The sequence below is a fragment of the Salmo trutta genome, chromosome 12, assembly GCF_901001165.1.
Source record: "Salmo trutta chromosome 12, fSalTru1.1, whole genome shotgun sequence".
In the NCBI taxonomy this organism is placed as follows: Eukaryota; Metazoa; Chordata; class Actinopteri; order Salmoniformes; family Salmonidae; genus Salmo; species Salmo trutta.
Genome location: NC_042968.1, coordinates 25,691,094 through 25,717,725, shown reverse-complemented (window position 1 = coordinate 25,717,725; position 26,632 = coordinate 25,691,094). Strand labels below are relative to the sequence as shown.

General features: G+C 43.8%; 2 protein-coding genes across 9 annotated transcripts in view; both read left to right on the top strand.

Annotated features, from left to right (window-relative positions):
• The window catches only part of LOC115203247 (tripartite motif-containing protein 66), a 28,471-nt gene extending 12,635 nt beyond the window's left edge, over positions 1-15,836 (top strand). For 2 of the 8 annotated variants that reach the window (XM_029767768.1, XM_029767770.1), the window contains 17 exons: positions 1,383-1,642; positions 2,430-2,643; positions 4,940-5,069; positions 5,364-5,480; positions 5,800-5,914; positions 6,321-6,467; positions 6,648-6,765; positions 6,920-7,722; positions 9,633-9,854; positions 10,817-10,967; positions 11,290-11,368; positions 11,474-11,663; positions 11,905-12,950; positions 13,415-13,547; positions 13,730-13,804; positions 13,905-14,057; positions 14,272-15,836. In XM_029767768.1, coding sequence (XP_029623628.1) covers positions 1,634-1,642; positions 2,430-2,643; positions 4,940-5,069; positions 5,364-5,480; positions 5,800-5,914; positions 6,321-6,467; positions 6,648-6,765; positions 6,920-7,722; positions 9,633-9,854; positions 10,817-10,967; positions 11,290-11,368; positions 11,474-11,663; positions 11,905-12,950; positions 13,415-13,547; positions 13,730-13,804; positions 13,905-14,057; positions 14,272-14,508 — 3,939 coding nt within the window. In that variant the 5' untranslated portion in view covers positions 1,383-1,633 and the 3' untranslated portion in view covers positions 14,509-15,836. Of the gene's footprint in view, positions 1-939; positions 1,643-2,409; positions 2,644-4,939; positions 5,070-5,363; positions 5,481-5,799; positions 5,915-6,320; positions 6,468-6,647; positions 6,766-6,919; positions 7,723-9,632; positions 9,855-10,816; positions 10,968-11,289; positions 11,369-11,473; positions 11,664-11,904; positions 12,951-13,414; positions 13,548-13,729; positions 13,805-13,904; positions 14,058-14,271 lie in introns of those variants that run through there. The other 6 variants (XM_029767767.1, XM_029767769.1, XM_029767771.1 and 3 more) reach the window with 5 other exon arrangements.
• A 1,656-nt stretch (positions 15,837-17,492) lies between these two features.
• LOC115203245 (ras-related and estrogen-regulated growth inhibitor-like protein) lies at positions 17,493-26,632 on the top strand. Its single transcript, XM_029767766.1, has 6 exons — positions 17,493-17,576; positions 20,522-20,700; positions 21,427-21,483; positions 22,170-22,243; positions 25,060-25,208; positions 26,114-26,632. The coding sequence occupies exons 2-6, from the start codon at positions 20,649-20,651 to the stop codon at positions 26,406-26,408; spliced, it is 627 nt and encodes a 208-aa protein (XP_029623626.1). The 5' UTR covers positions 17,493-17,576; positions 20,522-20,648; the 3' UTR covers positions 26,409-26,632.

The following is a 26,632-nucleotide window of genomic DNA, read 5'->3' as shown; positions in this document are numbered from 1 at the left end:
CCGCCCACAATATTTTCCCACAATGCACCATAATTTACAGTATGCTGCAGTAAAACATTTCAGAGTATTGATAATACCCAAAATGACCTTATAATTTACAGTTTTCCATTACAGTGTACAGTACAAGAAGTGGTTGAGGAGTTTGGCCAGAGAAGTCATGAATATTTACAGTCGCTATGTAGATAATTGTCTGATCAGGGAAGTGACATTGGAGCGTTTTTTCACTTGGATCCCATCACCTCAGTGTTAATGGATGTTACATAGGTGTGCTTTCAGGGGAGACATCACCAGTGAAGTTTCTATTATTGTGTCATCTCTAGAGATGCCATGCTTTCAGGCTGCCTTTTATCCAGAACCAACCTCACTTAGCAGGGCAGGAGAGCTGTCCCTCACAGAGAGGTATAGTGCTAAAACCTTTCTGGTTTTAAAGCAAAATGGGGAGTATGAAAGGGGAGGAGGGGGGTTTAAAAAGCAGGAGAGCTGAGTGAACAAGAGGCGGGGTCCGCTAGGTTTGACTAATTGTGTTTTAAAGTGGGTCTTGTAGCACACAATGGGGAATGGGATGGTTTTTAGCTCCCCTGTGAAGCACCAGAGGATGAGAAAGTTGTCAGATTTGTAGGTCAGGCTGCAGGGGTTGGTGTTAGGCAGACTCAGAGCAGCAGCAATGATGGTGTTTTGATCTTGATTTCACATAGTGATGGTGTCTTACTACTCTTTGCCACAACTCTGTCTACATTACAACAAGGGAGGAGTCATAACCCCCTTCTAATAGTGTCACTTGTTGCTGATGCATTTTAAGACAGTTACATGACCCTCCTCTCTAGTACTGTATATGGATTGTCTTTCCAGCAATGAAGTTAGTTTTGTTTCCTTGCAGTGTGCCATTCCTTCTCTTCTGCAATACTGTGATAAAGATCTTAATTGATTTCATCGTTTTAGAGAGAATAGCAGGAGTGTTTCCTACTCCCATCTGGTGCTCATCAGAGCCTGACCCGGTTATGGTGTGCTACGTGAGCATGTGTGGCTCCAGAGGGACCTGTCCCCTCCTTGTGCTGATACAGGGATGTAGAAGGAGGTCACCAGCAGCCCACCACAACCCAGCCCACCACAGCCCAGCTCACCACAGCCCATCCCATCCCAGCCTGCTCCACTCCCGTTTGCAGTGCTTACAATTCCCTCCAACATTGTAGGTCATTCGGCCTCTCCTTCCATTTTGGGAAGGGCTTCCGGGGATATTTCGCCCTAGAAAAAAAATAATTATCGTATCTCCCTAATTCCCAATTATTATGCACAGGCTTATTTAAGAAAAAGGATTATATGTTTTGTGTGTTAGAGAGGATGGATTTGAATTTGACACTCCTCTACGTCTGGTCTGTGAGGAGTCCTACACACAGATGAACCAGGCGAGGAGAGGAGAGGAGAGCTCAGCACGCAGGCTGTCATGTAAGCCGTATTCTCTGGGGCCACCTCTTGGTGCACGTTGCTTCCTGCCGCAGGTAAAAGCGTCAGTGTGAGTGCTGCTTTGCTGTGTGTGAGCGTCAGGCTGTGCTGTCCTCTCCCTCCCACAGCGAGAGCAGCTCTGCTGGGTACCAGCTCCACCATTCACCAGAGGACACATTACCCCAGTGCTGACATGGAGAAGGTAAGGCGTTCTCTCAACGTTCTATTAACATTCCTATGACACGGCTGACACAGATTACCTCAACTCTCTTTTTCCCCACAAGCAGATGTTCTATTCTACTATTGTTTGTGCCTCTGTGTGTAGAGGCAATTGCAGAAATAGAATGAATGTATTTGCATGGACTTTTTATTTTCTGTCTTAGCCCGAGGGTATTCAGACTCTCTCAAGTCTTTGATGTACTTCAGTGTATTTCTAACAAAGTGAATATAAATATTTTTCCAAATAACTGAGGGGATAATGTTAACTGTTAACTGTAATGTGATGAGGATGAAAAGATACACAACATGTTCTAAAAGAAGAAAGGATAATCCTGTGCAATTGGCATGACTTCAGTATGACCTGTTTTGTTATGTTGTTGCAGCTGTATTTTGATATGTGATTTCAGTACATTTGATTTGAAAGTGCACTTCATTCTGTGCTACTAGTTGTCTTTAAGCTGCATTAAAAGGGAAATGAATCAGCTGGTTGAGCAGCTTGTGTCTGTGACTCAACGTGGCTTCATTTTGAGGAACTTGATCGAATGCATCTGACATTCTCTGGGAATAGCTCAGAATGTGTGAGCATCGACACAAGTAACCGCTCTGAGGAGTGTGATTTAGCCCAAAGTACAGAGGGAGGTAACACAAATACTTCTGACATATGTCACCCCATCTTTATTTCAGACGACCTTGTTGTTTTGTGTGTGTGCTTGTGTGCGTGCGTGCTTGGTGTGTGTAAATACATGACAGGTCTTCTCTGTGTGTGGCAGCGTTGCTCAGAGTGCCCAGAGCCCAGGCTAGCCCAGAGCCTGTGTACATTCTGCAACAAGTGGCTGTGCTACCAGTGCACAGACATGCACCAGCACCAGAGAGCCACCCCTCAGTGCTCAGACCTGCACCAACACCAGAAGCCCACTACCCAATGTGTCGACCTGCACCAGAGGGACCAGATGGCCCCCAGCTCCCTGCCTCCACCCGAACCAGGCAAGCATCTCTCTCTCCCAGACAGGTTCCCCCATCCCTCACTGCCTCTCCAGTCTCCACATCCGGGTGTCTCTGGCCGGTTGGGTGGAGATGGGCTTCGCTTCCCCGGGGTCGTCATCAGACCTGTTTTTCTGTTTCTTTGTTTCAACTTTTTCCCATGTTTGTTTGTTAATCATGTCTCAGTAGGAATGATTGTGATGAATTATGCATGTAGCCTGTAATGGTTGGTGGTACAGTAATGGTTCCTGCAGACCCTTATGTATTACAATTCCTGTTATCATGTGGCCCACATTCAGAGAGCGAACACTCTGAGAAGGATACTATTTTTGTAGCAACAGTGTGATATTATTTGTGGATGCTGAGAAGTACGTTTCTAGGGCTGTACTCTTGGATGCTAAAAGGCGAAATCATACTGTAACTCTGTGATCACATCTCACCTCTGTTGCCACCTCTAAGTCTTGCTGTCTTAGTGTGTAAGTGTTTTGTTTTTGTGTTTTGGTGAGAACATCAGTTTGAAGTGTTGCGGGTGAGAAAGCGTAGCTCTGCAGGCAGGATGTGGTCACTCAGCTCTTAGCACTGGGGCTGTGCTATGCAATGCACAATAGGCCTTGTGGAGAGCATTGTGCAAAAGGCACTGCTCATTGGAGTGGTGTGTCCAGCAGAGTGCAGTAGGGTTGCGTTCAGCAGATAGCTATGTTCAGCTGAGACTTTAGTCAGGCTCTGTGGGCCTGTGTGCAGCAGTTTGCAGTATGAACTGTGATGTGCTTGTTATGTTATAGGGTTGTGTTGAGCGCTTTATTGTTCTGTTGAGTCAGTGTTTAATTGACTGTACTAACTAGGGCCATGCTTAGCAGTGTGTGTGTGTGTGTGTGTGTGTGTGTGTGTGTGTGTGTGTGTGCAGCAGCAGTACTGTGTATTGTTGGGGGCTGTGTTTACTCATCGTGACCCTGTGGTCTCTCTATCACATTTTCATCTGTTTCCTGCCCCTTGTGGTATGTGTGCGTTTGTGTGTGTGTGCGTTTGTGCCTGCGTGTGTGTCTGTGACTGTGGGAAAACCTTCTGCATCACCCCAGAGTATAGAAATAGGACCAACTTTAATGTGTACAGTGGATAGCCATCTGAACATCACCCAGTCTTCTCAGTCAACCCCTCATAACAATGCTTAGGCCTGCTCCGAGTGCACTGCACACAGTTTCATGACACAATCATTACCCAAGAGGGAAAATAAACACCAGCATCAGGATACAACAATTGGTTGTTTTTGTTCTCAAAAGTCAATTAAAGGCTTCAGTCAATTTGGGTCCAGTTTTGAAATAAATTAACTAATGCCACATGGTGATTGCTTGGACTCCGTCCCAAATGATTCCCTATTCTTACATAGTGCACTACTTTCGGCCAGAGCCCAATAGGGAACAGGTGCTATTTGGGATACAACCTTAGTGTGAGGAAGTGATAACTTTGGGCAGGAAGTCTCATATGTGCTGCACAAGAATCACATTTCCAGCTATTTATACAGATAATTTGCATAGAGTAGGAACTCTCATTACATTGCAAATCAAATGACTAATGCTGCATTTATTTTTAAAACATGGCCGTTTATGCATGCACACATGAAAGTAATTTGTTCTCTAGCAGCATTTGTTACTGTCTACATCCTGCGGTGTGAAGGTTTTGTTTTATTCTTCAAAAGCCAACCGAACAAAGTTATTAATCTAGATTGGCACTGGTCTTTCATTTCTCCGATCAAAGACCTTCTCTCTCTGCCCTATTTTCCATCTGTCTACCCATTCTTTAAGCCCAGAAATATTTACTAGATTTAAAATATGCCATATTTCCCTAACCTAAAATAGTTTTGGAATGATGATGATACTGAATGACTCATGTAATGCACGTTAACTTGTGGCCAATATCAGATTCAATGTATTTTCCAACTCTAAAATAGAGTAGAATGAGATTGCAGATAACATTTTAAGCAAAATGAAACAAAACTAAACAGGAAGCATTCAGCGAAATAGTAGTTTGTCTTGTAGCTTGATATAACAATAGAATTAAATGTTGACGTACATAAACTGTGTGCTGCCAGACATGAATGTTATACAGTTGCCTTTTAGTAGGCCACTTTTGTTTACATGATGTGTCTTTGAACATTTGTTTGCATGATATATCTTGGTGCATTTATTTTCTTGTACAGCACCAATTCCTCCCAACGGCTTTAGCTGTAGTGTGAATTGCTTGTTTAGTCCTTCTCTGTGGTAATGCTATGCTTCTCTCCCCCCTTCCCCTCTCTGCCCGGCAGGCCCTGGCTCGTGTGGTCGCCCCCTCCTCATGTGCCACTCTCACAGACAGGAGCCCTTGGAGCTCTTCTGCGAGTCCTGTGACCTCATGTGCTGCAGCAGCTGTCACCTGTCCGCCCACAAGAACCACAGGTCAGTCCGTAGACACGGCACAAGGGCATTACAGTGAGGGGCTAACAGCAGGTTAAAAACCTCCTGCATTGTGTCTGGTGCATATTTTCAACCTACCTAATTCTAATTCAGTCCATATGATACATTGCCCTGTTGCCTGTGATTTTGCAGTGCATTAGTGGTCCCAAAAGTCCCTAACGTCATACAGTAACTAGCCCTCAAGGAGATGCTTTAAATGAAAGGGTGTAAAGTGGTGAGGTTAAGTGGTGTTTCTATTGTATTATTTGACCCACTGTGATATCTGTTTGTCCTCAGGCTGGTGCACATTGGAAAGGCCCTGCAGGACCAACAGTGGCAGTTTGAGAGCCTGATGGCTCAGGTGGAGGAGAGGAGGTCTGCAGTGGAGAGCACAGCCAAACAGATAGAGGACAGGTAAGCTCCGCTTGTACAATACATTACAGACAGATGTGTAGAATGAACAAGAGAATACACTGATCTCATAAAGCAAGTGTAAAGCCAACAGCTGGTGGTCTCAGAAACCTGGCTCAAATTTACCAGAGCAATGTTGATGACATGCATATGTCCTCTCAAAGATCATATACAATACACTCTCCAACTCTGAATGAAATACCCATCTAACATTTGTAAAGCATCCAAGTGCAATAAAGCACAATCCACCACAATCCATCAACTGTTTTGGTTTCTCTGTCAGTAATCACAATGTCATTTATTTTCTCTGTGTTCCTCTCAGGCTGCACGGTGTAAAGATCACGCAGAGAAAGGCTGAGAACCAGATTAAAATGGCAAAGATGATTATGATGAATGAGCTGAACAAACGGGCCAACCTATTAATAGAGCAACTGGAGGTAATGACTTTCTTTCTCTCTCTCTCTCTCTCTCTCTCTCTCTCTCTCTCTCTCTCTCTCTCTCTCTCTCTTCCCCTCAGTCTCAATGTTTCCAGGGGCATTCATCTCCAGTGTCTAGCTGACCATGAATGTACATGTTCCCAATCAGGAGCGCTCCCAACATTATCTAATCAGTTCTGACCGCTCGCAATGGAGAGGCAATAATGATCTGTCAAAAAAGCAGGGATCTTAGGAATGAAATCCGGCGAAAAACAAGCCATTGATTAGCCCCTCTCTTTCCATCTGTAATTCGCTCTCTCTGTGCCAGCAATTACACGTGAGCATGTTTGTGTGTGTGTGTGTGTGTGTGTGTGTGTGTGTGTGTGTGTGTGTGTGTGTGTGTGTGTGTGTGTGTGTGTGTGTGTAGAAGATCTCGGAGGACTTCCAGCGGCGTCTGGAGGACCAGCTGCAGGGGGAGATAGAGATGTGCAGCCAGCTGGACCACGTGCAGAACTTCATCAGCTGGGCAACGGCCCACCACCTCAAGAACCCACTGCTCTTCAGCAGGGAGCTGGTAGGTCTGAAGGGACAGAAGGGTGGGCTTGCAGGTCAAACACAAAGGCCATTTTTTTTGCCGCTTGTAAAACACAATGTCATTTTCTAGTCTCATTTAAAAACAGAGAAAGAAAACATTTTTTGGAGTTGGTTATGGAAAAAAGGTAATTTGGGCTTTTACATTACGCCTGTCCTTTAGATTTCTCTCCAGATGCAGCGCCTGCTTGAACCCCCACTACACTCAGACGCCTGGCTCCCTGTGAAGATTAAGTTCAACTGGGATGCCAGCTACTGGACTAAGCAGATCTCAACTTTGGGTAAACTAAGGCTAAAATGATTTGGCTGCAGTAGCTTGGCTGCAGTGACTGGTTGTAAACCGGTTGTATGTAATTATTGAAAGTGTTGCATTTAATGCCTTCCTACTGGAGACCTGGCCTTATTCCTAAACTACAAGTATCTCTGTTGTTATAGGTCAGCTCACTGCAGAGGGGGGAAATCACTCCTACTCTGAGGGCGTGGCCTTCCCCAGCATCCTGAGGCCCCAGCCTATCACCTGCTTGTCCCTGCCATCTGTGTGCCATGGAGGGCGGGAGCAGGGCTGTGCCTTCCAGGCCTGCTGTCAGCCCCAGATGTGCTGCCTCCACTGCATACCCCCACAGCCAGCTGTGCAGCTGGACAAGGCTCAGCGGGAACCCAACCCCTACTCCGCCAGGTGTGCCCAGTCCACCCTCAGCTCTCCCTCCCTTGCCCTGCACCAGAGTCAGCTGCTGAGGTGTTGGGGCCCTGACAGTCCTCCAGGTCCACCAGCTGTGGTGCCCTCCTCCATGCAGCATCCCCAACAGCCAGCGCATCTCCTGGCTGCTGACCCAGGCCTGCTCAGCTCCAGCTCCAACAGTAGAGGTCTTGGACTCCAGCCCCTAGTCACAGCCCTCTACCAGCCTCAGATTCAGCCGCTTCCCGACACTCATGCACAGCCAGCCACAGATGGGGCCAGAGAAGGCCAGAGCCAGCAGGCCAGCAGAGAGAGAGAGCAGACTCCTGGGCAGACAGCTGTGGACAGAGAGGTGTTGACAGAGCAGATCCAGGAGGGGAGCAGGGAGAAGACACATGTACAGACAGGGGTGGACAGAGAGGTGCTGACAGACGGGATCCAGCAGCAGCAGCAGCAGCAGCTCCTGGCCCCCCTAGTGGCCGAACTGACAGTGGAGCAGCAGGAGGAAGAGCAGCAGGAGGCCAGGACTACACATTCATCCAGAGACTGCAGAGATGGCAGGGTGAGTTGACCAAAGCACACTATGATGAACATTGTTTCTTCACATCAGAGATGCTTAAACCATATCAACTTAGTAAAGCTGTCCATGTTTGCTCAGCGATAGTGCACTTTTGGCCCCACATTGGAGTTCCCCCATTGTTGTCTGTTGACCTGAGAGTTGTATAGGTCCCACAGCCTTATTTCGCTTTCACTCTGTTGACTCCCCAGTGGTCACACTTGTCCCTCCTCATTCTCTATGGCCTTATAGACCTCACCACACACTCTGAGCTCAGAGGTGTCAAAACACACAGTCTTGTTCACAAACACCTCTCAGACTAACAGTAACACACATGCCTCAGCCCTGCCTCGCTTCTGGCCATGCACACATACACGCACACACAAACCACAGGTCACACATCTGTCCTGAGGAGAATAGAGCATGGTACAGCCATTGTTTCACTTCGGTTGTGCATTATGGCAGAATAAAAAGCCAATGGGTTGAGGGAAGGCTGGATACAGTAAATTGGTTTCATGGTGTTATAATTGAAGCTCAAAGCACATTGTACCGCAGGGAGCTTTGTGTGATAGCAAGTCTTAAACCCAGGCTGACAACAGTATTTCCTGTCTCAATATCTACACACAGCGGATATTGAAAAAATTCTGCCAATAACTTTGTTTACGCCAAATTATCAGTCACAGTGGTTGACAGCTGCACTGAAAACAGATGGTGCTACAGAAACCTGACTGGCTTCCATTTGAAGAAGGGACTATGCTTAAGAAAGAGGCACACTAACACAATCAAAGCACCAGCTATGCTGAAATATATTTTAAAAAACTTAAGTGCAGCATTGCGGTAAAGCTAAAAAAAGATTCTACTGTTTATTATTAGTACCCTTGGTAACAGGGATTGAGCAACCGAATGATCACTGATCAAAAATGTTCCTCCTGCATGATTAAAACAACAGAGGCACATGATTTCCGCCTTGCCAAGACACAGTGAGTGAAAGTGAGAAGAAAAAGCGCTTGGGCGCAGCCACATACGTACTTAACCTGGTAATAATGAGACACTTGGGGAATTGGTGGAGCTGGCAGGTTGATTTCAGCACTGGGTACACTTCTCTCAGATACATCCCTGTCTTCTGTCTCACTCCCTCTTCCTCTAGAAGAGGATTATAGCTTTTTTCTCCACATTTAGACTCCTTCACACCTCTCCTCGGGGCGCGGATCAGGTAAGTGTTTTAATCGAGTGGTAATTATGAGCACATGCTCTGTGTCAGCTGGTCTAAATCTCCATGGTGTGTGGCGCACTGTGAGAAATAAGACAGAGAAAAAAAGGAGGGAAGGAAGGAGAGGTGAGAGGAAGAGGAGGGGGAGAGGAAGAGGAGGGGTGCTGAGACAGGCTAGTGCTCGAGCTTTGTCAGGCGTATGGCTGCATTAGCACAGAGACACAGTTGCTGGGGGCTTTTTGGAAAACTTGCATTAGTGAAATGATGACGAGAGGGGAAGGCCAATGGAGGAGAGACAGAAAGAGAGTCTAATCTGTGATGTGCTAATGCCGCTTATTCAAAGGAGCCTAGCTAACACACTTCTGATAGTGGATTTACATACGATAATTGGTGTTGTAACTAAGCCCTTCATTATCAGTAAAATAACGATGTTGTGAGCAGTTGTGTGGGCCGTCTCTCGCTGAAATGAATGGGTTTTGTAGCGATTGTGTTGTTTTTAATCAGACAGGCAGGGCTCACAGAATGGATTCTGAGTGGCGTCCTTAGTGCGTGTGATACTGAAGGTTGTTCTGCCTCACACCTCCCACCACCGCACTGTGTCTCTGTTGCTATGACATGAATAGATGCACCTGTGTTGTATGATGCTCAGTCAGCAACAGTAGAGTGTGCTGAGGCAGTCTGCTTTTGTGTTTCTGTGTCCTGACAGAGATCCACTTCACTGGAGATGTCTGTGACGACCCATGGGTTCAGTGTTGATGCTCAGAGCAGCAGGCCCAGCTCACTGTGTGGGAGGAAGAGTCGATCCCAGAGCATCCCACCAGAACTGGCAGGCCCCTCCAACAGCCCCTCCACAGACAGGCCCCTGGGGGCCACCCACAGCTTAGCAACAGCAACAGCAGCCGTGGAACGGGGACGCATGGCAGACCAGGTAACCCATTAACTCATTAATGAACAGAGACCTGCTGCCATAGAGATCCTATAATTCATGTAATTCTATGCCTACTGTTACCAAGGAGAGTGCAGGTGAAAGGTCATGGCTGACTGGAGACAAGCAATTCTTAATAAATGACTGGCATTCTATTATAAGATTTTCAATGGACAATTAATGGACATTTTATTTGTGATCGAGGGTCATGCCTATTGTCTTTGACTTCCATTATTACATGTCAGCTTCTTAAGGCTGTCTAGCTGTTAAGGCTGTCTAGCTGTTAAGGCTGTCTAGCTGTTAAGGCTGTTTTGATCAGAGCTTTTATAAGAGACATGCCATTATACAGTTCCATTAGGGACATTACAGAATAGCTACAAAGAAAATAACATTGTAAAAGAAAACAAAATTCCAAATACTGTATCTATTACAATATGTCAGATTAAAAAGTTATTTTAAGGCACAGTCTCAGCAGTTTTGGATTTGATTTTAAAGGGATACATATAAATGTGGCAGAAAGGTTTGGCTGTCAGACTTAAAACCTTGTTCTTGTTACATACTTGGCAATGTAATTTCTTTGCAGAGGGTAAAACACATTACCAAAAAACAGAACTGATACAGCAATGAGTCCATTTGCTTTTATTGCAAACAAATTGGACAAAGTTGCTAGTGTTGCTGTTTAAAGGTACATTTAAGAAAATTACCTTTTGGGTCAATCAGGTTCCAGGTTTTTGGTGGCAAAGCCTTTTCTTGTTTTTGTCTCTGCAGTTGACTTTGTAGCATGATGTAGTACAATACCAATAATGTTTTGTAACGATATCTGGTTTATCTTACTAAACACATTCCTAAAGCTAACACTAAGGTGTCCCTCCTCCTTATTCTTACAAACTTTGGATGTATAATATGGTTGGTGTCTGTGCTTGATATAGTAGTTGATGTTGATTATGACTGATTCCCTCCCTCAGCATGGTTTTCTGGATCTCAGGCGGAGGAGGCTGTCTTCTGATGGAGTGATAAGATCTGTGGCCTCCTTGGAGAGATCCTTGGCCACTCCTCCCTCCAGAGGACAGCCCAGCCTATGCCTGTCGCCTTTGACCATCTACAAGACAGAGCCTGGTACTGAGCCACTTACTTCCAAATATTACACATTTATCCTTTATTTATTATAATACAATATACATTTCTCAGATTATTTATTTATGTATACACTGTACACTGCAATTCAGATCTAGCTGCCAATATTGTACACCATGGCTATAATAAATTACATCTCACTCTCTCAATAAATATGTTCTGATTATGTAGTAACAATATGCTCTTATATAAACATATGAACACTGAGAGATGAATACAGTATCATCATCACTAATATCCAAATTCTGCCTTCACATCAGTTAAATGGATTCATCAAGGGATTATTATTTCTCCTGTTTACCAGATTATGTCTATGCATATGATGAGACTGGGCATGACGTGAAAGGAAAATGCAGAATACCAAGAAAGACTCCAGACAACAGGTACATTCTATTTAAACATCACACTAATCTTCAAAAAATAAGTTGAAGTCAAAAGGGGAAAAGCTAAAGTTATGTTGCTTCACCACTTCCCTCTTCATACATCAGTGACAGAGAGGTTCCGAAGGAACCTGGGAGTTCCAGTTCCAAGGTTCCTGTGGTGTGTTTGGAAAGGCTGAAGATCCTGGTGTCTCGGATCCCACCACAGGGGCGGCGACAGAGTGACCCTCTGCCAGACACTGCAACAGAAAGGACCGGACCTGTTCCACAGAGGGGATGGAAGGACAAGATGACTGAGGTAGGCTCCACTAAAACACTGTGAACTCTCTTCTCTTCCAGAAAGTCTATGATGTCAGATTATACTAGTTTCATAACCACAATAAACATTATGTCTGAACTAGTTTTGTCCAGCAGCTGGTTCTTATAAGCGGCAGCAATTAGCCCGGAGAAGAGGTCTGAACTAAGCTGCAATGTGTTTCACATCAGGGTAAAATACTACTGGCATGTTCTAAATGTCAAACTCTGTACTTTGTCTACAGGGAATATCAAAAGAAGCCAAGGTCGCAACGGTCAGCCCGTCTCTGGATAAACAATACTCAGAGAGACACACTATCAATCAATCTCTCCCACCTCCAGTAATCAATGATTGGCCTGAGCATGGAGGACACAGTCCTCACAAAGCGCTCACACTGCAAGTACCCGCCACTGATCTTGTATCACCCCCACCTAAACCTTTCTCTGCACCTGACCTTGACTCTGACTCAGATCCCAGGTCAATCTCAGAAACTGTTTCTGACCCTGAACTGGACTCGGACCCACAACCAGAATCGGATGCCCAGCAAGAGTCTGACCCACAACCAGAATCTGACCCACAAGCTGAGTCTGCATCGGAGGCTGATCTGGAATCAGTTGCTGATGAGGAATCTCCTGCTACAGAATCTGAACCTAGTGTGGAATCAGAACCTAGTGTGGAATCAGAACCTAGTGTGGAATCAGAACCTAGAGGGGAATCAGAACCTAGTGTGGAATCAGAACCTAGTGTGGAATCAGAACCTAGTGTGGAATCAGAACCTAGAGGGGAATCAGAAGGTAGTGAAGAATCAGAGAATGGTGAAAACCTGGATGCTGATGCGGAATCGGAGGCTGATATAGAATCGGACCTCCAACCTGATCCTGGCTCAGACCCCCGTTTTCCATCGGAAACACGTCCGGGATTAGATTCAGACCTGGAATCAGACTGTGCACAACCCCCTGAATCACAAGGGTCTGCAGAATCTGGACCAGATCTTGAATCGGAGCCAGACTCAGCCCCTGACCCAGCCTCTATCAGTCCTGACCCAGCCTCTCTAAGTCCTGAACCAGGAGTGGAGTCCCCTCCAGCCCAGAGGGCCCTGCATGCAGACCCTGGTCCACAGAGGCATTGTGAAGGAGCCGAGCAGGCCCTGCCTGGGGCAGAGACCATGGAGATGGAGAGTGAAGACTTCTGTGCCGTCTGTCTGATCGGAGGAGACCTTCTGTGCTGTGACCACTGTCCCAAAGTCTTCCACCTGTCCTGCCATGTGCCCACTCTCCTCAGCTTCCCCACGTAAGTCATCTCACCGCCATAAGTCATAGACTGGGTCCCAAATGGCACCCGATTGCCTTTATAATGCATTACTTTTGACCAGGGCTCATAGGGCTCATGGGGCACATAAGGCTCATAGTGTTCATAGGGCTCATAGGGCTCATAGGGTTCATAGGGCTCATAGGGCTCATGGGGCACATAAGGCTCATAGGGTTCATAGGGCTCATAGGGCTCATAGGGTTCATAGGGCTCATAGGGCTCATGGGGCACATAAGGCTCATAGGGTTCATAGGGCTCATAGGGCTCACAGGGCTCATAGGGCTCATAAGGCTTATAGGGCTCATAGAGCTCATAAGGCTCTGGTCAAAAGTAGAATAAGGGTCCATTTGTGACGCCTCACTTCTCTCATCCATCAGTCTTGTCTACACTACTGCTCTGTGGTTGAAGATAACCAATGTCTGCCTCTGTGTCCTCTCCCACTTCAGGGGTGACTGGGTGTGTACCTTCTGCAGAGATATCCAGCAGCCAGAGGTGGAGTATGACTGTGAGAACCAGAGGCTGGCTGCAGAATGTTCAGGAAAGCCATTGCCTCATGGGCTCTCTGCTTGTGACCAGAGAGTAAGTATTATTCTTCATTATGAAAATTTAAATCAACTGACAAGGGACTCAAAATATTACTGGTAATGACGAGTCATTTGTGTCAAGGAGGGCTCAATGTCTTCTGTAAGTGGTGTTTCACACCTACTAGTTACAGTAAATGTTATTTATCGTAAGAAATCAATGTTGTCCCCCCTCTGTAGAAATGTGAGAGGTTGACTCTGTTGATCTGCAGCAACATGCTAAGTGCTCCCTTCCATGAGCCGGTCAGTCCACTGGTAAGTGATCCCAATCTCATTCTTAATCAGCATGTTAGAATTCACAATACTCTGCAAAAACACAGTGATCTGGTTTAATAAAGCCTGTTTTGAAACCTAGGCTCGCCACTACTACCAGATAATCAAAAGGCCCATGGATCTGTCTGTGATCAGGGCCAAACTCAGCAAGAGGAGCACTCACCACTACTATTCCCCTGATGAGTTTGTGGCTGATGTCTCCCTCATGTTCAGGAACTGTGCAAAGTTCAATTATGTAAGTGATATAGATTAATAATAATATTTTAGTGATAGAGGTTAAACTGTATATATTGACCACTCTTTCAGTGCTATATTGTAAATGCATATTTTATTGTATCATTTACATTATTAAATGTCCCACAATGCAATTGTAAGTACTGATCCGGGTCACAGTAGTAAGACCTGAGATGATCTGTGTTTAATGTCTGGTTTCACTGTCTGTCCTCCAGCCGGACTCAGAGGTGGCCCAGGCAGGTCGCAGCCTGGAGACGTTTTTCAGCTCCAAACTCAGGGAGGTGTTCCCAGACAGGGCCTTCCCTGCAGCCGAGGAGGACTCCGACAGCGATGAGTACGACGAGGTGTACAGAGCGGCCGAAGGAGGCTTCCCCTGGCCAGAGAAGAGAGAGCAGTGCCACAGAAAGAGGAAGAGGAGGCACTCTCTGAACTGGAGGAAGCATAACTTCTAGTAGTAGGCAGTGGGGCAGAGCCTATCACTGGCTATTTTGAAGGACAGTATGACATGATATTGCACTGGACGTTTCCATCCAAGAGAGGAAGCTGAGTTTTTATGAAGGGATTGTATGTACATATTTACATTTTGAGAATTGTACTTCTTCATTATAAAGCTTATCTGCTCTTAATTTGGCCTGATATTTGTGTCAAATATTATTGTATAACTATAATCTGACTTACATCTTTATACTTATTATGCCTTTATAAACTGCATTTCTGGTATTTGTTTTTTGTTTCAGATATATTTGGAGATTCTACCTATATTTGTAGATTCTCCATCATATATACAGCAAAACCTACAAGGTCAGTATTGATAAATGGTAAACATATTTATAAATGTTAAACTCTACATTATCTTGTTTTATATATTAATATTGAATGTTTTTAGTGGCTAAATGATTGCAGGAAATTAGTAAATACAGACTATTAATGTTAATATTTCTGTCTTGCATTTTATATATATATATATATATAAATATATATATAAATATATAAATATATATATAATATGTCTCTCTGTCCTATATGCACTTAAAGTACAGTATAGAATGTTATGTATGGCCTCCCTTTTTTTACGGTAATGATTTGAGTGACTGACAGAGGGCGCCCTATCTTCAGCAGCAATGACTGAGAACAAAGGTTAAGGTTAAGGTTAAGTTCATATTGAACCAAGGGGGTATTCAAAGAAGATTAAGATAAATATAAAAATGAACATACCTTTAGTTGAAATTTCACAATAGTATTGCAAGGCACATATGCTTTAAATTTGCATTTATTCAATCCTAATGAAATTCTACTTCATTAGTATAAGGCCAGTATTAATAATGATTATTTCTCAGGCTTAATGGAAGTGGAAGGTATGTGATCCAGTGTGAATAAGTAGAAAGACCTGGCGAAGTTAAGACTGACTTAAGAGTAATGTTATGTTATTTCAACATTCTGTAGTTTCTATGTAGAATGTACATGTTACTTTTTCATTTATGTAAAATGGCTGCTGCAATACAGTAGAGCTGGCTGTATTTTTTTAAAGGTTGCTGCAAATTAATAGCTGAAATGAACTGTCGGATCAAGCTAAGTTTGCTATTTGAATAAACAAATGGACTTAAAATGATTGTAGGTATTTTTTTCTCTGTAGTATGTCATTTGGACTTTTCAATATGGAATATCTCTGCTTCCATCTCTAATATTGAATCCTAAAAGCTACAAAGACCCTCTCAGAGTTAGCTGGTATCAAGAAATGTCAATTTAATAAAGAACAGTTGGAAAGTGCTGTATTTGAAACGGTCCTTGCTATTCTTCTACGATTCCTTTTGATTCCTCATTTCTATTCTGTCTGAAGTTGTTTTATGGGGTTATGGAAATAATAAATGTCTATCTTTAACCGACAAAGACATGTTTTGTATCAACATAGTCTTCTTACTAGTTACTACCTAAAATATATGTAATAAGCTTAAAGGTATGAGTCATTTCCAGAGTTTTTGGGGGATTTGACAGAATGGGGTTGTGATTAGTTGCCGACAGTCAAGTGTCAGTCAGTGTCCCACCTCTTCTCCATATGGGCGGTGTTGCTGTGGACTTGACAAGATGCAGGATGCGTTGCCTACTGGAGACATGGAGCCAGAGCATCAGTGGGTATTAATGCAGAAGACTTCTCAGGATTGTGAGTTTGTTGTTCAAGACATGAAGGAAAATAATCTCCTAAAATAACCACATTTATGTTGATGTAAGCTATTTCACAACTTCTTTCATCTTCCTTTATTTACAGCAGCTAGTCATATCCAAGAAAGATAACATGCCTTACTAAATATTTAATGGAGATAAAAAGTGTTTAAAAGTTGCTGTGTCAGCCTACCATGCAAACTTTCCTCAAAGCACTGATTCTCTGTTTGTCCAAGACTTTTCCTACCTAAAAGTCATTTTCTCTTAATGAGTTAGAACATTATGCGTTGCCTGGAACCCTTTAAATCATTCACTTTGAGTGTAATCTTCCATTAAAGGTGATTCACAGGGTCCTTATGGTTGCTTATGGTTGAGGGCAGTGAATGATGTATGATTAATCCTGGCTCCCTTTGAAAACCACCGGCTAGCCCCGACCAATTTTCTAATTCAATTATCCTCGAAAGTCTTGATTGAACCATCATGCAGACATTAAAGCATTCCACACTGAAATGTTTCACTAAAGGGACAAGAATAACCTGCCGGTTAGCAGGTAGCCTAGTGGTTAGAGTATTGGGCCAGTAACCAAAAGGTTGCTAGAGCGAATCCCCGAGCTGACAAGGTAAAAATATGTTGTTCTGCTCCTGAACAAGGCAGTTAACCAACTGTTCCTAGGCCGTTATAAATAAGAATTTGTTCTTAACTGACTTGCCTAGTTAAATAACAAATAACAGAGCAGTCTGGTGGATGCAGGGCCGGCTCTAGCCTTTTGGGGGCCCTAAGCATAATTTGGTTGGTTTTACAACTACTTTCCTGCAATTCTACACATTTTGCCATGACTTATACCATGTTAATATGATATCTGAGTGAGAATGACTAACAAAATCAATTGAGGCCCCCTGGGCATGTGCCCTGTGTGCCCGGTCGGTAATTCGACCATGATTAAGATAAGATATACTTTATTAGTCCATGCAAGATGGAAATTAGTCTTCTGCTTTTATCCAACCTGAAATTACAAGAGAAAACTGCTGATGCACAACCAAATTCTGAAATTGCACCTTGCGTATTCTACTATTCTAACTCTCAACAGTAAGTTGAAACCCCGACTGAGTTCCTAAAATTATTTATATTTTATTTAAAAAATGTGGGTCGGGGGCCCCCTAGCGGTTGCGGGGCCTTATGTCGCTTATACCTAGGGCCGGCCCTGGCTGGACTGTAATGAGGACACAGCCTGATTCTGTGAGTGGTGAGCAGTGAGAAGCAGTGCTGTCTTGTCTGTGGGCTAGCTAGCAGCAGACTGGTGGGTCTTCGCATCACAGAGATGGGAGTGGTCTTTTGGACAGCTCAGACATTTCCATCATTGACCGTAAGTCATTTTCTCTCGAGACGCAATCATGGCAGCCTATTAATAATGATAGGATCATCTTAATGTGGGGGAGTCTGGAAAAGACTTTAGCAGAGTTGTGAGCAACAAGATGATAAAACACACTGTAGTTTTGGCAAAACAATCTCATATTACACCATCATTAATTATTAACTAAAGAATACGATCTATGCTCCTTTCATACTCGCTCTAACCATACTTTTGAATGTTTTAATCAAGGAAAATCATGATGGATTTAATGGATTTGCATGTCCAATGAAATCCATGTAGATAGGCCAAAGACGTGTCTTTCAAAAGTTAAGAAATCCTAAGCCCCAAATTCTAATGAAAAATGCAAACTAGAAATAGAATTTCAGCAAGGCATGAACTGCGGAGCACTTAAAACGTGCCAACTTTAGCACCTAGAGGCTGACCAGCAGTGATTCATTTGTATCAAAAGACCTCTCACATATATTCCTGTCTAAAAATGTACTGGATCAAGAGTGAATTCCTTTCCCCTCCCAGTGGTTGCAGGTCTCCCTTGATGAAAGGAACCAAGCTGGGTTACTTGTTCCATCCCAAGAGATGATATCATCTTTCCTTCCTGAGAGAAACACACATTTGCTGTTAGAAAATCTTATTATTCCAGTGAATCCTGCCCCACGGATGCATTCCAAATGGCATCTTATTTCCTACAAAGTGTATTACTTTTGACCAGAGCCATACGAGCCATGGTCAAAAGCAGTGCACTATACAGGAATTGGGTGCCATTTGGGATGCACACTCTCACTCCAATAGACTCATTCTGGTTCATCTCTATAGACAGTATCCTGATGAGTCTTCAATCAGATCAGAGTGCTGTCTGGGAGAATTCCCTCAATACCTGCAGGATTAAGACGCTGATTGTCTGCTTGCTGTCCTGACAATGCTGGAGGGAGATGCTGCTCCCAGGAGGTTCTCCTGAAGACAGACATGATGTAATCACTCTGCCTGCAGCGTTTAAACCTCTCTTTACCCTGGAAATGCTGCTCTGCTGCTGGCCCCTGCCTCATGTCAAGAGCACACATAATTTCTTTCTTAACATTACCAATAAAGGATAACATTTTTGCGGGACTAGTGGTGTTTTTCCCCCGTTTTTCTGCTAGTAAAAATGATGTGATTACTACTTAACTTTAGGGGAATGGTGTAGTTCATAAAAGTTCCTAACCTTATGAACTACCTCCTTACTTTATTTGGTATTGTGATGTCTGTTTTTGACACACATATGGGAGCAGGGATATATTTTAATAGGTAAATCGGTAGCATTTCTTTTAAGGGGAGCCCCAGTCAATCAGTGTTAAGTGTTTTGTATGTGGTGAAGTCATATGTTATTGTTGAATAACAATAGTTCGACCCCCTCGATGCATTCGGGGTAATAGTCCCAAGTGGCAGTTTGAGATCAGTTCATGGCTGTTTCTTAAGATAAGTTGATATGAACAGCGCTTGTCTGTCTGACAACATGAAGGATTTCTGGCTGTAGGTTAAAAGTCTCCTATGACTGTGGGTTGATACACTTCCACAAGTCCAGAGCCATTAGGGTATGGTAGGGCCCAAACTGCAGTCTAGGAACTGTGGATCTGAAAGACAGAAATAATACACTAAACACTGTTTCTGAGAGACAATCGTCTTCATTTGCGTGTTTTCAAGAGTACCACTCTCTTGTTGTTATTTCATGAGAGCTCTTAGATAATAGCTGGTACAGAATATAAAACATGGGATACTAAGTGACAAGGGTGTTGTTGTTACCTGTTTTTACTCCGTCCACCATTTAGGCATCCCCCCAGCTGTTCTGTTCTGTGTCTTGTCTTCTACCTGATTCTACCTGTTTATTGTCACTCTCATACAATAAAGTGCTGGCTTCATTGATTGTCATAATGTGATGTTGTCTGCATTGAATTTGTCCAATGTGTCTTTTTTCTGTACAGTGTTCAGTCTTGTCTCCCTGCTGTGCTTCCCTCAGTGAAGCTTATTGATTTCATTCTACTCATGGAACAATCAGGCAACAATGTGCTGCATAATTTTTGGTCCTGGGCACATTTTAAGCCTTTTATTCCTGGGGTCTGCGACCTTTCAGTCAACAGACGTAAAATGAAACATAACAGGATAATTATGTGACATCCCTGTGAACTTTAGTCAACAATGACAGCGGTAGACATGGGGAAAAAACTGCCAGCCAGTGTAAAAAATACAAATAAATGAAAGGACTTTTTGACTAGTGAAGCAGTCCATGAAATTGAAGTTTGAAGAATTTAATGACTTTCTTCGTTCTTTTTGAACTGTGGGGGGAAAAAGGGAAAGTGGATTGTTGTACCTCCCTTTCAAAGGTACTGAACCCGGCAATCAAACCATGCCTCATACGTTGGACATATGTTGGCATTTAATGCTGTGCAGTTGGAGCTTATGTGTTAGCCATGGTAATTGGGAGGTATCAGAGGTATTAACTGTTTCTGGTCTTCCTAAAGCCCTGTCCATCCCCACAGCATGGCAGATGTTCAGCAGCTTACATAGTGTGTACCCAGAGGCCAAGGACAAACCCTAGATAGGTTGGACTGTAGGCTGGTACAGTGAATGTGAAAGAGCCATATAGAAAGCATCAAAGTTTTGTCTTTTTAGATGTCTGCATTGTAAATTGCGGTCAAATATATTACAATTTTCTGCCATGTCCTGAGGGGGGAAAACAATAAATGAAAGAAAGTAATCAAATTATTTGGAAAAAATATAAATTTTTTAAAGTTACGTCGAGTGCCATTTCTCCCTGTAGCTACTATTAATGTTTTAACTGGAAAGGAGCAAGAGAGATTCTTAAGGTATTCAGTGTTGTGGTGACCTCTGTGTAATCCAACTTGGCACTCTCCTCATTGGGTGGGAGGGGACATGAAACACTGTGTATGTTTTCCTTTTTTCCACAGGCATCTGTTGTGGCTGAGCAGTTCTTACAAGCACAGTTCTAATCCTGATACCGCCTAACGTACATGACAGCAGCAAGAAAGAGAGCTCAGGTAGTCCTTCTCAGCAGCTCACCTCCAGTCTGCAGACATGAATGACATCAAGTTGGCTCTGCTGGGCAGCGAAGGAGCAGGGAAATCAGGTAAGTGTATGAATGAATAATGTATATGTTTGCATCATTAAGTATTTCTTTAACTGCCTAGTTTCTTGTATTTGACTGTAGGGGCTTGCAAGGTCTCCTAAATGAACAGAACAATTGAACTGCTTATTTCTATGCTTTCCATACGAATGTGTAATTTCCCTCACTGTAAACAGTGTAACATTCTACAGTGTAGCCGTGACCAGGGGGAAATGATCACCTAGACAGATAGATAGAGATCGCTGCATGAGCTCCAAGCACAATGTTTTTAGATCATAACTAGAAGAGGAATGAAGTTGCTAGATTTATGTAAGGTTTTGGAGAGAGGAAATGAAGATTGATGGTTGGAACATGCGTCTAATTGATGAGGAATTATTTTTCTTGTAAGGCAGGGGAAAGTGTGATCCCTCAAGCTAACTGGAACATGTTCAACCAAGGTCTCTTGAGAGAGAGAGAAATGATACTGTGGTAGAAACTAATAAAAGTAGATGCAGGAGAAAGCCCACTGCAGTGTTCAATCCACATGGAGGGGAGAGTGGAGGAGAAGAGCACAATAGGAGAAAAACACCATGACTGAACAGCCCTGTTTTAGCTTACCAAACAACTGTTCAGGGTTCCACTACTAAGACCAAAGTGTCCAAGCCTAAATTCAACTATTTGTTGTTTATGTTTTTGTTTCCTGTTTATTAATAAGCCTGTCTTACCCATGTCACATTTCTCCCTCTCCAGCTGTTCTGGTAAGGTTCCTGACAAAACGTTTCATTGGAGAGTATGCTTCCAACGCCAGTGAGTACACAGATTTCTCACCCATATTTAATGTAGGGTAGTAATGTTTTTACAATGTCATATAGACATGCTCTCAGGACATAAAAATGCAATCTGTTGTATTCACAGTTACAGTCTGTTGCTACTGGCTGTTCACCAATGTCATCAATTTAGGAAGTAAAACGTTTTATTACTTTATTACCCCTGGGAGTCTGACATGAATTGAAACACATACTGCACAGTACAAGATCCACCAGGAAGTTAAGTATAGTTCACACAGGCATTTTAATTGTGAGTGAATTTTAAGTAATCCTATACTGATTATTCAAATGATTCTTCAAGTTCACATACAGTACATACACTATGTGTTAAGACATGTTTTGGTTTAATGTGATATGCTTTGCCGAGGGTAACTTATAATTTCTGAATGAAGTCATTGGCATGTTGACTTGTTCCCATTAGTCATCGCTTGTTTAACATGTTGGAAGATGGCTGCATTTAATGTTACAGTTTACACAGGGCTATATGATTTCAGACATTTCCCTTAAATGAATTAACTCAGTCTACTTCATCAGAACAATCATGGCCTGGATGTTTGAGGCTTACAGTAATCATTATTTAATGGTAGATTACATTACTATTTACATCAGATTTGAACTATTGCACGTTTCCTATTACAATAAGTATTCTTTGAACTTGTGTTACAGACTCCTTATACCGTAAAAGGCTCTCCATCGAAGGAAGACTGTTACACTTGGAAGTATTTGATCCATGTTCACAGGTATCTGATCTGTTCCCTGCATATATTCATATGTTTTTAGCTCATGTCTAACATAGTAGTATCTAATGGCATGGGAAATAGATTGTATGTTGTGTTCTGATGTGATTTATGATATTCCACGGTAGCTGAGAACACACTGTACACAATGAACAGCCCTTGGAAAGCTGAGACAGGCAGCACTAGAACATGTTGACTGCTCATGCAGCCGCATATGGTACCCTTTATTCCCAAACGTTGGGTTTTATTATGATTCCCCTAGGCTCAGGTAACAGGATGTGCCTTGTCTTCATCTATTCACCTTTTAGGGTATGTGTGAGTGGTACTCTGCATTAGAGGTTCCCGAACTTTTCACTCTGGCCCCCCCTTCCAGCATTAGGGAACATACCGTGCCCTTCCGTGTGTGTACACACGTGCCACGTCTATTTCTATGGGCACAAGCACTGTTCATGACACAAACTGTCCACACCCCTCTTGTTGGTGGAGAGAATTTTGTTGGTGGAGCTTATTTCCTGCAATTCTACACATTTGTCATGGGGTGCAAAGAAAATGTAACAGTTTTAAAGCACATTTTCTTGCAATTCTAATGTGTCTAATGTGTATTCGTGATATTTGAGTGACAAAAAAATTACAACAATATTTATGGGTTAAAAAACATTAGCTGACATGGGCTAGTAGATCTGGACAATTCTGTCAAGTTATAAATATCTCTCTAAGGTATGCAATGACTGACATGACAAGAGGAATACCGATGATGCACTACCCAATTTCTAAATTGCACCCTGTGCATTCTACTATTCCAACTTTCAAGAATAAGTTTAAAGCCAGACTGAGTTCCCCCCGCCGACCCCGGGGCGTGCCCCACAGTTTGGGAACTACTGCTGTACAGTACATGTCTTTCTCTGGTCTATTTCCTGTTTTATGGAACAAAAGAAGTCATCCACTGTTGACATGTCTTTGACTTGCCCCCAATCCCTCTTTCCCCAAAACATGTGTACTGTAAATATTGGACTATAAATCGTGCCTTCCTGTATTACACTTATGCTCAAATATTTATTATATTCTACTGAACCATTTATTTTATGTTCATATTCTTAACTTTTATTGTTTCTTGTTGAGAAGGAACCTGTAAGTAAGCACTTCATTGGACGGTGTGTACCATTTGTATCCCGTACATTGGAATAATACAACTTGAAACTATAATTTCTAAGGGTCAGTGCTATCCAGCATCCTTTGGACATCCATACCCTAAACCCTAACCTTAACCCCTACCCTTACCAATAACCATAACCATAACACTTACCTAACCCTAACCTTATCCATTTGAAAATATCAACTTCAATGGCGTAGGGGACATCCCAAGGATTCCAGATAGCAAGGACCAATTTGTAAGCTCCTGTGGCAAGTCTTTTTTGACAAGATGGCGCAGACAGACACGGTTGCCCCGTTTCCAGCTCCTAGACAACTTTGTATAAGCACTTTGCTGCACCTGCCATAATACCTGCAAGTCTGTGTAAGCAACCAATAAACTTTGATATGACTTAAACACATGCTTATACTCAAGAGCTTCATCTCCCATTACTTTTCTCATATTCCATAGTTCTCTGAGGGGTGAGGCTACCTAATAAAATGAACTTCCATTAAATAGTTTAAAGGTTTTGCACAGTTACCCTATTTCCTGTAAAGACCGACACTGGAGATGAGAAGCAGGTACGGGGAGTTAACATTTAATCAGGAACAGACAGGTAACACAACAGGAACAGCATCAGCACACCAGTAAACAATGACAAATGACAATTAATGCTTGAAGTAGGGAACAGAGCGGGGAACCAGACAGATATAGGGGAGGTAATGACAGTGGTAATTGAGTCCAATAATCGCTGATGCGTGTGACGGGGGGAAGGCAGGAGTGCGTAATGATGTTGGCAGGAGTGCGTAATGCTGGGGAGCCTGGTGCCTTCGAGTGCCAGCGAGGGGGAGCGGGAGCAGGCGTAACAGTACACAACCCCTCTAGGGGCGCCACCCAGCGTCCCACCTGGGCGAGACTGATGGGCTGGCCGAACCACAGGTGCTGGACAAGCCGGCTGGGCGTAAACTCCCGACGAACCGGCTGAGGCATAGGAGCCCGGCAATCTGGCTGGGGCCTGAAAGCCTGTCGATCCAGCTGAGGCGTGGGAGCCCGATGATCCAGCGGAGGCCCGGCGTGGGATGAGCGCCTTCCGAGCCAACCGGCTAGAGCATGACAGCCCAACAAGCTGGCTTAGACACCCCTGGTTCCATCGGTGGCGCCCCCCCGGATCCGACGTCACCACCAACCGGAATGCCAGCACTCCCAGATGCTTCGTATGATGGCTTCAACATTCTGTAAAGACTGACGCTGGAGATGAGAAGCAGGTACATGGAGTCAACATTTAATCAGGAACAGACAGGTAACACAACAGGAACAGCATCAGCACACCAGTAAACAATGACAAACAACAATTAATGCTGAAGTAGGGAACAGAGCGGGGAACCAGACATATATATAAGGACGGCGGTGATTGAGTCCAGGTGAGTCCAATAATCGCTGATGCTTGTGACGGGGAAAGGCAGGTGTGTGTAATGATGGTGGCAGGAGTGCGTAATGCTGGGGAGCCTGGCGCCTTTGAGCGCCAGGGAGGGGGAGCGGGTGCAGGGGTGACAATTTCCCATGTAAAATAGCCTTTGAGTGACCAAAACATAATTCATCATTTTTCCCCATTAGTTTCCATAAGTCAGGTAGGATGTGTGAGGATGTGTTTGTGATCTGTTGTCCACCCCCCTCTCCCCTGCTCTGTCAGAGTGGAGAGAGCAGATGTATCCTGGAAGAGCCGGTGGAGTGGGCCGATGGATTTATCGTGGTGTACAACATCAGCGACCGAACGTCCTTCCTCAACGCCCAAAACATCCTATGTCAGATCAAAGAAGCCCGCGGAGAGAGCTGCAAGGGGTGAGTGACTGTGACCTGCATCCCAGGGCCTGATGCCTAACGGAGGAAAGGGATTGGGCTTTGATGAATTAATGATTCCCATTCCTGGACTGATGTTTAGGCTATCAGGGGGGCACACACCAGTTAAAGTGGCAGATTCCAACATGATTTTAACATTGTTGTACCATAAAGAAAATAAAAGTCAGAGTGAACACAAAAGGCAGCTGTGTAAGCTTTTCCTTCTCGATAAACATGTTTTGTAGGATTTACAACCTCATGGCTCGCCTTAGTTAATTATATGAGTAAATTATTTCTCATGCTCAATTGAATTCGCCCCAGAACGGCTTGTATCCAATTTTCTCAGAGGCGTTAATTAAGACATGATTAAATACTAGAGGAACTATTGGGATTCCACTGGACATTTGTTACAGGACTTTAAGTGAAAGTGGTTTGCAGCCAGTCGACGGACGCTGTGTGGAAGAGTGAGCTGGGACAGCTTGAGATGATAAAGACTCACATATGGCTCACAAAATGACATGGGTGGTCAGACTTAAGTTGTGTAGCGAGATTTTACTTCAGCTGGGTCCTGATGGTTTGACACTCCAGGAAATAAATGTGAAGCAGAAGTCACCCTCACTGTATATCAAAAGAGCACTTTGGGCGAGGGTCTGTCTGCATTATATAAACTCTCCGTAACGTCACTGAAGCCAACACTTGGCCTACTTGGTTCGTTTTCCTTTGATACTTTGGGCTGCTTCAATAAACATTGCACTAGTTTACAAAGCCTTACTAATTCAGATGAACGTAATGAACGTCAGATGAAATTCATGATGAATCAGCAGAAACACATATGTTGATCAAGTTTATGGTCATTTTAAGGAAAGTTTAAGGGAGATTTTTGACCATGCTGTGCCTGTTTTGGACAGAGAGATGGACAAGATGGACATCCCAATCTGCCTGGTGGGGAACAAGCAGGACCTGTGCCACGCCCGTCAGGTGTTTGAGGAGGAGGGCCGTGCCTTGGCTCAGGAGCACAGATGCCACTTCCAGGAGGTGTCTGCAGCAGAGGACTACCTGGAGATATCCAACCTCTTCACCAAGCTCATCCGCCACGTCATGGATCACCTGAAGTACAGGGCCGACCGCCGCCGCTACAGTGGCTCTAAGTCCATGGCCAAGCTCATCAACAATGTCTTCGGCAAGAGGAGGAAATCTGTCTGAAAGTGGGGGTGCTCATGTGGACGTTGATGGGATGTTTGATTGGGATGACTTGTGTTTATATAGACATGTTGTGGACGCCTGGGTTGTTGATTCTGATGAACACTTCTTGTGATAGGGACAGGGACAGCTCTGTAAGTGTGAATGACATATGTCATAGTCCAGACTTTACAGTGGTGGAAAAAGTACTCAAATGTCATACTTGAGTTGAAGTAAAGATACCTTAA